The following is a 10,264-nucleotide window of genomic DNA, read 5'->3' on the forward strand; positions in this document are numbered from 1 at the left end:
TAAACAAAGGACAAAGATTCATATAATTCAAGTAAGAAAAGTTTATCTGAAGTGAAGAAGAGAAAGCAGAACACGAATGGAACATGAATAGAAATCAACACCTGATCACTCAAGGCCTTTCTGTGCAGAGAACATATCATTCATAACAGTGTTCGATTCAAGAAGCATTCAAAGTATTCAAAGTTACTGTGAGAAATGCTGATTATTTACTATGCACCTTTACTACTATATTACCCAAAACTATAAAGAATGCAAAAAGACTTTGCAGTGACACAATACTGTAAGTGAGACATGACAACATGACAAATAACCATCATTTAAAACCAATACACTTTTATTTTGTGCAGAATAGTGGGCAGCTTTTGAAGGCAATAGTGATTGATTCAGGAAGGTCAAAAAGTCCCCCCCGATGGTAACATAAATTACAAAAACTAAAAATAACTACAGTTTGTGCTCTGCCTCTGTTACAGTGTGAATTGATGAAATGGTCATAAAAAGGAACAGATAGAATGATCATTGAATGGAAAAGAAGCAGCAGGACTGCTTTTTAGTGTCAGTGCAGGGGGTGGAGGTTCCGGGGCCAGACTCTCCTCTTTACACTCAGAGGACGTGTCAGTAGTGATGGACGGTAGTCTGCCATAGACCAGGTCTGCAGCGTTAACATCCATGATGGACATGTCAGTGACAGTCTTCTCTCTTAGGGACATGCCACTGTCATCATCATCATCATCAATGAGGACAAACTCCTTAATGTGTACCTCCATTACACCCAAAAGGCTGTGCATCTCCGACGACTCATCGATGGTGTGTGCATCCACAAAGATCGTAGTTGAAGTCACTGTTAAAGTCTTGTGTGCCTCTGTTGAGTTGTCCTCAGGCCCAGAGCAGGGCTGGCTAATGGAGGCATGACACATCAACATGGAGTTACTGTTATTTCCAGCTTTCTGGTCCTGTAGGTCTTTCTGTCTCCTGCCGTTGGTGACTACACCCGATGGAGAGGGCACGTTTCCTTCCTCTGCTGGTGACCTTGCACAGACCTTGTCTCTGGGAGTGGGCACCATTCTCCATGGTGCAGACATCACCAGGGTCGACCTCATACACCACCTTCACGCCCTCATTGTAAACTGTCAAGCTGCTTCCATCAAGCTTCCTCTGGCCCTCCGCCACTGGAGAGGAGAGGTGGATGCCGCTGGTCTTACTTTTCATTTTTCTTCATGCACTTCTCTTGAGGTGTGCTGCACTGAAATAGCAAAGGAAATTATCATCACCACACTTTGTCATAACATCACTTAGACATCTCTATTTCACTTGAGCTAAAAGAGCTACAGGCTTACCAGCTTTTACGTTGTGATAGTTGTCCTCAGAGACCATGCTTAGTAATTATGAGAAAGACAATAAAACTCAATCTCTCAATTTCTGATTAGTAATTTAAAGATTTAAAACAATTGTCTGTACTGGTTAAAACCTTTAGATTAGTTTAGTACATAATACTGTACAAAACAAAACAGTCCATTCAGGAGTCTGTGAAATAATACTCATTATGACAAACTCAGTGGTACAAAGAGGGAACATGTTCCCATTTAGTATTGGCCTTTTAAGATAAATAAATGAAGTGAGTTCTTTCAAAATAACTGGAATTCCATAGGTTCTGAACCCTTTCAGGAGAGCACAGCGTGGAGATTCTCCCTTTAAGTGAGTAACAGGGGGACAGTCACTAAAATGATCAGCTCCATAAGACACAACCTTGCCACATGCATGGATTCGCCCCCACACACGCACGCAAGCACACACAGTGAGCATTTTTTAGTAGGAGTGACATCTGTGGCATTGTGTTGTGTGACAAAACTTCACATTTTAGAGTGGCCTTTTATTGTCCCCAGCGCAAGGTTTCACTTGTGTAATGATCATGCTGTTTAAAATCCTTAGAGATACTGGTGCGGCGCAGTCATATATATTGTCTGATGTGTTGCCCTTATCCGACGATACCTACTGTGGTTCCAGTGTGTTAGTTCAGGGTATTAAAATGGATTTTCAATACACAATATGAGATATGTTTACGTGTCTCGTTTCCATCCCCCCTAGACTGCAGGACCAAAGGGGTTCGTAACAGATTGTAACGGACAAGGAGCACATGGCTGAGCTCTTTAATCACCACCTCATTAAGTCAGGATTCCTATTTGACTCAACCATGCCTCATCGCCCATCCAACATTTCCTAATTTCCCACCCCTTCAATTGTGACTAGCCTGATGCTTCTCCTTTTCCCCGCTACAAAGTTTCCCCCTGCATTCAGTCACGAAGTCCGAGGTGCTAAAGGAGATTCTTAAACTTGACCAAAAAAAACATCTTAGTCAGATGGTTTTAGACCCTTTCTTCTTTAAGTTTGCTGCCCCTTTCATCGTCAAGCCTATCTCTGACCTTTTTAACCCGTCTCTCCTCTCTGGGGAGGTTCCTATTGCTTGGTAGGCAGCAACAGTGCATCCTTTATATAAAGGGGGAGAACAAGCTGATCCTCTGTTATAGGCCAATTTCTATTTTGCCCTGTTTATCAAAAGTGTTGGAAAAACTTGTCAATAATCAACTGACTGGCTTTCTTGATGTCTATAGTATTCTCTCGGGTATGCAATCTGGTTTCCGCTCAGGATATGGACGTGTCACTGCAACCTAAAAGGTCCTAAATTATGTCACCATTGCCCTTGATTTTAAGCATTGTTGTGCTGCTATTGTTATTGACTTAGCCAAAGCTTTTGATACGGTAGACCATTCCATTCTTGTGGGCCGGCTAAGGAGTATTGGTGTCTATGAGGGGTCTTTGGCCTGGTTTGCTAACTACCTCTCCCAAAGAGTGCAGTGTATAAACTTAGAACATGTCTCAGACACTGCCTGCCATCAAGGGAGTACCCCAAGGCTCAATCCTAGGCCCCATGCTCTTCTCAATTTACATCAACAACATACTGTAGCGCAGGCAGTAAGAAGCTCTCATCCATTTATAAGCAGATAATACAGTCTTATACTCAGCTGGTCCCTCCCCAGATTTTGTGTTAAACGGTCCACAACAAATCTTTCTTGGTGTCCAACAAGCTTTCTCTGCCCTTAACCTTGTTCTGAACACCTCCAAAACAAAGGTCATGTGGTTTGGTAAGAAAAATGCCCCTCTCCCTACCGGTGTGATTACTACCTATGAGAGTTTAGAGCTTGAGGTAGTCACCTCATACAAGTACTTGGGAGTATGGCTAGACTGTCCTTCTCAGCAAATATCAAAGCTGCAGGCTTAAATCTAGACTTGGTTTCCTCTATCGTAGTCGCTCCTCTTTCACCCCAGCTGCCAAACTAACCCTGACTCAGATGACCATCCTACCTACACTAGATTACGGAGACGTAATTTATAGATCGGCAGGTAAGGGTGCTCTCGAGCGGTTAATGTTCTTTACCATTTGCCACCAATGCTCCTTATAGGACACATCACTGCACTCCTGTGTAACTGATCATCTCTGTATACCTGTCGCAAGACCCACTGGTTGATGCTTAGTTATAAAAACCTCTTAGGCTTCACTCCCCTCATCTGAGATATCTACTGCAGCCCTCATCCTCCACATACAACACCCATTCCACCAGTCACATTCTGTTAAAGGTCCCCAAAGCGCACACATCGCTTGGTCGCTTCTCTTTTCAGTTCGCTGGAGCTAGAGACTGGAACGAGCTGCAAAAAACACTCAAACTGGACAGTTATCTTCATGCAAAGACTGTCATGGACACTCTTACTGACAGTTGTGGTGCTTCGACCCGATGTATTGTTGTCTCTACCTTCTTGCCTTTGTGCTGTTGTCTGTGTCCAATAATGTTTGTACCATGTTTTGTTCTGCTGCCATGTTGTGTTGCTACCATGTTGTGTTGATACTATGCTGTGTTGTCATGGGTTGCTGCCATGCTATGTTGTTGTCTTAGGCCTATCTTTATGTTGTGTCTCTTGTCGTGATATGTGTTTTGTCCTATATTTGTATATTTTGAATTCCAGCCCTCATCTCCGCAGGAGGCCTTTTGGTAGGGCGTGATTGTAAATAAGAATTTGTTCTTAATGGACTTGCCTAGTTAAATAAAGGTAAAAATATATATATTTTAAAAAGGTTAGACAGTCTGCTTGGAGTTTGCTATAAAGCACCTAAAGACTCTCAGACCATATGAAACAAATATTGAACTATTTGGCCTGAATGCCAAGCGTCACATCTGGAGGAAACCTAGCACCATCCCCACGGTGAAGCATGGTGGTGGATGCATCATGGTGTGGCAATGTTTTTCAGTGGCAGGAACTACTCTGTTAATCTTTCCCTCAATCCTGACTAGTCTCCCAAAGTACAGAGATCCTTGATGAAAACCTACTCCAGAGCGCTCAGGACCTCAGACTGGGGCCAAGGTTCACCTTCTAACAGGACAATGACCCTAAGCACACAGCCAAGACAATACAGGAGTGGCTTCGGGACAAGTCTCCGAATGTCCGTGAGTGGCCGTGCAGCGACACTCCCCATCCAACCTGACAGAGCTTGAGAGGATCTGCAGAGAAGAATGGGAGAAACACCCCAAATACAGGTGTGCCAAGCTTGTAGCGTCATACCCAAGAAGACTCAAGGCTGTAATCGCTGCCAAAGGTTCTTCAACAAAGTACTGAGTAAAGGGTCTGAATACTTATGTAAATGTGATATTTCAGTTGAATTTTTGTATACATTTGCAAACATTTATAAAATCGTTTTTGCTCTGACGAGGGGAAAAAACAATTCAATCAATTTTAGAATAATGCTGTAAAGTAACAAAATGTGGAAAAATTCAAGGGGTCTGAATACACTGTACCTTTAAAATACTGGATTGTCATGTTCATATGTCCTTGAATAGTTCAAGAATCCATTCATCTGTCTCTGCACAATGATGGATGAGAGGTGTAAATGCTGCTTTGTGGTCACTGAGTGAGGAACAAGAAAATTAGGTGTGATATCATTGCAACAAAAAAATATAAGTATGATTCATTCAATGCTTTGCTACACAGCATACTAAGATGTAAGACAAAACATGCCTTTAGGTTCACTACCATAAAGTTATGTTTGATTTTCTGATCCTCAGTCATATTCAACAACAATCACAGAGCAATGTTTCCAGCATGTGCAAGAGCTGCAGGCAAACTTAATAAAACAAAAATGTTTTACCAAAAGTTGTGTAGTCTGTTGTGCAGTCTTCCTTCTTCAAAATGTTAGGGGGTTACAGTAATGTAAATCACGTCACATGTGGGACGTATTGGCAGGATTTCATCAGTGGGCAGTCAGACTAAATATTGTCAGGTGCTGTTCAGTTATTCGGTGGTATGAAGGTCTACTAACGGATGCTTTTCTTCACAACCTAATCCCCTCTCTTTCCCTCAAATACTGGAAAAAAACACATATACTCTCTGTGCAATGAGAGGCAGTCACGGGATGCTCTTTTGATTACACAACCACCGTATACAGTAAGGCCGGAGAGATCCGGGCTTCTGATCACATGATTTAAGGTTACATAAAATGTCATTTCCAACTCTACAAATGCAGAATTACATACATCTCTATGGGCATGCAAACAATATCATAATATTACTTCACCTAATCCACTCACAATAAAGATAATTATTTTCACCACATGAACTGAAACTACAATTGATTTTAGTGATATTTATTTAACATTTTACTCCTAGGCAGAATCTAATCACCACTCTTTGAAGTTTGGCAGAAATATGTAAATACTGACATTAAACTTAAGGTATAGTTTAATTCATGGATCTCTACAAAGCATTTCAGTGAACAATACTGTTTATGTTCCTCTTCATATTTCCTGCCTACAACTCCATTTTACAATGAGTAATAAAAGAGAAAATACCTTCATATACATGAAGGCAAGGAACAAGAATATCAAACAGATCAAATATTCAAGTCTCCATTCCCTGTAGGGACCTTGTCTGCATCAGCATACGCCTAATACTGTAGCTTATGGTGCTTCTGTGGACATAGAGGACACAGAAAATGCCTTAAGACTGCAGTTCTTGTTTGATGTAAATATCTACTCTAGAGGGTAGCAGTATTGGGGTACTTTGGATTGAAGATACATTTGTGTAAATCACCTGCTGGGCCATGAAGCCTATGCCGCACTGACTAAGATGCCACATAATGGCAAAGATGAGATGTCATTCCACTAATAATTACACAATCATCCCTTATTATTATGACTTTCATCTACCTAATATTTATACAATGTCATGTCATAACTGATCATCTTAAAGCTGGAATCCTTATTGGTGAAGCAGCCACACCATTTGCGATATTACAACGAAGAAGTTACTGCAAACAACAAACAGTTTTTTCAACTCTGACATTATTTAACACATCATAGAAGAGTATTGCATTTTTGTTTTTACTATGCTACGTGATGCTCCTCATCTCTGCAACAAAAACAATAACGGTGCTGGTGTGGCCATTGGCGCCGTTTTCATCTTTAATTCACGTCCTCTACAGTAGTCCTGCAGATTTGTCCGGTGATGTGAGGTATCTTCCTCTCATATTGCTCCATTTGGAAGCTAACACATTTGGACTGCACTCCCGCACTCTCACAAAATTTGATGGTCACTTTTCCTGGTAACAACAACGGTTCCTTGAACTGGGCGGTGACAGAGATGGGGGCTCTAATGGCATCAACTCCTGTGGAATCAATGGATGTTTGGAGAATATCAATCAAGGTGCTAGATTGAGGATAAATTAAGTATGGACAGCAACAACAACAACAAAAATACTATTTGATCCACCATCATTTTGCTTATAAATAATTCAGTATTGAGGTAGAATCACTAGAAACGCTACTTTACCTTTGTGCTTTTCAATTTCAGCCAAGCATTTAGACAGCATCCATAGACTAGGAGTTGGGGTACATCTGCAGCCCAAGAGTTTAGCAGAAAGAGTTAGGAGACAACGTGGAGAGTAGTCAGAGAAAGCCCACACAAACTTCAGTCCTGTAGTCCAGGGAACATTGATATCTACCGCCTTCACGTCATCTGGCTCTGATGTGTCCATGTGACCTGTCAAAGTGTAAGAAAATATATTGGTTTATGATGTGGGTTCTGTGCTACTCAAACTTGAATAGAACAATTTAATTCAACTTCCTCAGGTTTGTTGACTGGTGGCAAAATGTAGAATTCATTAACTTAAGTATTGGCCTTACTCACCATCATACCACTCAGGTTTAGGTTGTGTGTTTGGTGTTCGGCCTCTGTCCTGGGAGAGCATTGTCAAAACACTCTCCCATACTGGCTGGTCAGTGTGTGAAATGGCAGTTAAAGAAATGTCAACCTCCACCCCATCTTCAACAACCCTGTACTCTAACACACGAGCCTGCAACTTGAAGGGTCCCTTCTTCAGCTCATCTATCGGCTGCCATGTTCTCAAACTCTGACGTACCCGGACTAGACCGAAGGAAACAATGTATTGAAGTGGAGGGATTTTGTATGAACTACACATTTGGCTGAATTGAATTAATATATTCTACAGAAATGTAGGAAGAAAACCGAGTACCTTGAGTGTTGACATTTGGATGGCCTTCAAAGACATGCAATACCCAGCCAGCAGAAGATGTGTTACTTACCCAGAGGGCTCAATCTGAACTTCTCAGCAGATATGAATATGTCAAGCATCCGCAGACAGAGGGTGTCTGGGTAACACAGAGGGGTATCCCTGAACTCAATCCCAGCCATATCCAGCTGCACTACAGAACCTCCTCAGTCGATCCTTGTTCAACCTTAGAGAGAAAAACGTACAGTACATAGGAGATAATTGGTCCAAATGTGAACAAATAAACAACCATCTTTGTAAGGCAGTGTTGTTTGAAATTATAATAAAATCAAACCATAGCACTAAAACAAATTGGACTGCTACATTGTCAAGCGCAATCAGTTTACCTGCAGTTAAAGATGGTGAAGGCAACTTCATCTTCGACATCTCTATCGCAAAAGTACAAATGCCCCTGTCTTTTGATAAGAGCTCTGAATACATATCTGAGAAAAAGGTAGGCAAAACTTGGAATGCTCGACGACTGTCAAACACCACATTAGCTTTCAGTAGTTTATAAGAGCAATAAATGTTGGCGTAAAGAAAATATATGGCACACGCTGGGAGCCCAGCAATGAAAACATTGGTCATAATATTTTCCATTTTCAAGTATTACATGAGAAGCATCCACCGACTCTATTGTACTTGATCACTAATATGTACTATATTGTTATAGGAAGGCCTCCTCGGGAGAACGAGTGCTAGTTGCCCTTGTGCTGAAGTTTGCAGCTAGTCCGAGAGTACACTGCCATGCCATTCATACACGACAATTAAAAAACATGCACACAATTTTGTATTTAACAAATATATTCCTAATCAAGTCACTTCGGTCTCCTTACTGCACTTTTGACACTTTCAATCATGATCAAAACGAAAGTTGTGTTGAAGTACGGAGTGCGTTATGGGACAAAACATTACAACGTCAACATGTAATGTCGTTGGGTATTATCAGTTATTGATATGAACAAACTCAAAATGTGTTGATATTTAAAACATCTTTATTTTTGTCAAGTAATTGATTGAAAGTTACGGAGAAAAAAAGTCATACATAATTAAGTTGTCTACACGAGACACAAAATATATATCCCGATTTATGGCGTGTATGTCTGTTCAAATTACGTACATTTAACATTTTGTCCAGGAAGGTGTGAAGAAAAATACACCTTTTGCAACATAAGATTACAATATGTTAACAGCAACATGCATGCCATAATCAGCACTGTGACACAATCACAGTTTCATATTAGGCAAAAGAAAGTTTAATTAATCGCATGCTCAAAGTAAATTATCCTTTGACATTGTAGAAATCATCCAGCAGCAACATGCTTTGGACTGCTTTGTGTAAACATTGTCTCAGTGTCTTTGAAAGAAACTGAATGGCATAAAGGAGTAAACACTGACTGTTCCTGTATCTGAACTGTTACTCAGTCTGACCATGTAAAGTGGGAATAAATAAAAAGGAAATCAATCGTAATGCTGATTCTTTGTGATACAACAACACGTGTGTGTGTGTGTAATCTTCTTTGTTGTACATGTAGGGTTTCTCCTTCAGGAATCATGGAGACATCCCCCTGAGCCCTGAAAATGTCTTCTCTTAGTTCAACATCCAGATTCAGTCAAGTCTTCGCTTCAGCCAAACAGCAGCAACAACACAATGCAGACCGAATTGACAGCAATCAAGGGCACTGCAAGATGAGAGAAAATATGATGAAAAATGCCACAAACCAGTCTCAGTTCAGTTAGGTCAACATCATAAAATTGTTTGAATAAAACAAAAACAATCTATTTTTTAAAAAATGCATGCAGAAAGATGTTTGGTATTTATAAATGGTTTTGATTTTCAGTCGTACCTCTCATTACTGTTCTCACAGAGCGGACAAGGTTCATTAGCTGCACTTTAATGCCCGGTTCATCACCAAATCCCCCAATACTTTGGTCCACACCCCAGCCAACTAAGTTAGAAGGAACAAAACAATTACACTAATGCAAACAAAAATGACACTGGCCACGAGGCAGATCAACGTACCTGTACGCTTTTCCAACTCATTATGCTGGTGTAGTTAGCTAGCTAATTTAGCGATAACGCCAAATTATGCTAAAATGACTCATACCAACCAAATATCGTTACTTTCTTGCTTCCCTGTCTAGCTAGCAAGCAAGCAAATCATTGTTGAAAGTAATGTTAGACCAAATGTGTAGACGGCCACTTACTTTTACTTAAAAATCTTTCTTCGTGCAATACGGCGACCGCATTTACACACAAAATCACCGCTTGAATAAGGGAATATAATGTAAACGCCATAACTGTAACGTGTTAGCTGACGTTAGCAGCTTCAAGTATTTCCTTATGACGTTGCCTAAATGTATGGCATCATGAGAAGAACAAATTGAACGGGCAGTTTGAAAGCGTGACTTTCTTGACGGAATACAAAAGTGGGTGCCCAACAGTAAATGGCCAATGTAATACCAATACTGTATAATCCTAATCCATACTCATGTCCAAAGGGGTAGCATTTTGTGACTATTGATTTAATGGTGTAAGTGCTTGAAAACGTTGCAGTAGAACTAGCTAACATTCCTGAGAGGTTATGGATGTATCTAGCCAGACACACCACTGGATGGCTACCTCCGTTAATAACACCTCAATATCTCCTTCAT

At 40.7% G+C, this 10,264-nt stretch overlaps 2 protein-coding genes across 3 annotated transcripts; both read right to left on the reverse strand.

Moving 5' to 3' along the window:
• Nucleotides 1-212: 212 nt before the first annotated feature.
• si:ch211-12e13.1 lies at nt 213-8,482 on the reverse strand. 2 transcript variants are annotated; one of them, XR_006838576.1, is made up of 5 exons: nt 7,957-8,482; nt 6,871-7,796; nt 5,192-6,706; nt 4,842-4,950; nt 213-1,240 (listed from the first exon to the last, which is right to left on the reverse strand). XR_006838576.1 is itself a non-coding variant. In XM_046347772.1 (5 exons), exons 2-5 carry the CDS (start codon nt 7,750-7,752, stop codon nt 6,504-6,506), a joined length of 759 nt encoding a protein of 252 aa, XP_046203728.1. In that variant the 5' UTR covers nt 7,753-7,796; nt 7,957-8,482; the 3' UTR covers nt 5,184-6,503. The 2 variants fall into 2 exon arrangements, 1 of the variants encoding a protein (XP_046203728.1); XM_046347772.1 differs by lacking the exons at nt 213-1,240; nt 4,842-4,950 and having other exon boundaries at nt 5,184-6,706; nt 6,871-7,080; nt 7,228-7,464; nt 7,644-7,796.
• Nucleotides 8,483-8,584: 102 nt separating this feature from the next.
• Nucleotides 8,585-9,978, reverse strand: LOC124034498 (immediate early response 3-interacting protein 1). The gene is made up of 3 exons (XM_046347773.1): nt 9,818-9,978; nt 9,457-9,558; nt 8,585-9,291 (listed from the first exon to the last, which is right to left on the reverse strand). Exons 1-3 carry the CDS (start codon nt 9,906-9,908, stop codon nt 9,236-9,238), a joined length of 249 nt encoding a protein of 82 aa, XP_046203729.1. The 5' UTR covers nt 9,909-9,978; the 3' UTR covers nt 8,585-9,235.
• Nucleotides 9,979-10,264: the final 286 nt, after the last annotated feature.

Source organism: Oncorhynchus gorbuscha, linkage group LG04 (genome assembly GCF_021184085.1).
Source record: "Oncorhynchus gorbuscha isolate QuinsamMale2020 ecotype Even-year linkage group LG04, OgorEven_v1.0, whole genome shotgun sequence".
In the NCBI taxonomy this organism is placed as follows: Eukaryota; Metazoa; Chordata; class Actinopteri; order Salmoniformes; family Salmonidae; genus Oncorhynchus; species Oncorhynchus gorbuscha.

What these genes read in the sequence shown, in the direction of transcription:
- si:ch211-12e13.1 (XM_046347772.1), bottom strand. Translation starts at nt 7,752, where the DNA reads ATGGCTGGGATTGAGTTCAGGGATACCCCTCTGTGTTACCCAGACACC. An exon ending in GTTCAGATTGAGCCCTCTGG is followed by an intron (nt 7,465 to 7,643) that starts GTAAGTAACACA and finishes CCTTCGGTCTAG; the next exon opens with TCCGGGTACGTCAGAGTTTG. An exon ending in TAAACCTGAGTGGTATGATG is followed by an intron (nt 7,081 to 7,227) that starts GTGAGTAAGGCC and finishes ACACTTTGACAG; the next exon opens with GTCACATGGACACATCAGAG.
- LOC124034498 (XM_046347773.1), bottom strand. Translation starts at nt 9,908, where the DNA reads ATGGCGTTTACATTATATTCCCTTATTCAAGCGGTGATTTTGTGTGTA. An exon ending in AGAAAGATTTTTAAGTAAAA is followed by an intron (nt 9,559 to 9,817) that starts GTAAGTGGCCGT and finishes CTTCTAACTTAG; the next exon opens with TTGGCTGGGGTGTGGACCAA. An exon ending in TGTGAGAACAGTAATGAGAG is followed by an intron (nt 9,292 to 9,456) that starts GTACGACTGAAA and finishes CTCATCTTGCAG; the next exon opens with TGCCCTTGATTGCTGTCAAT.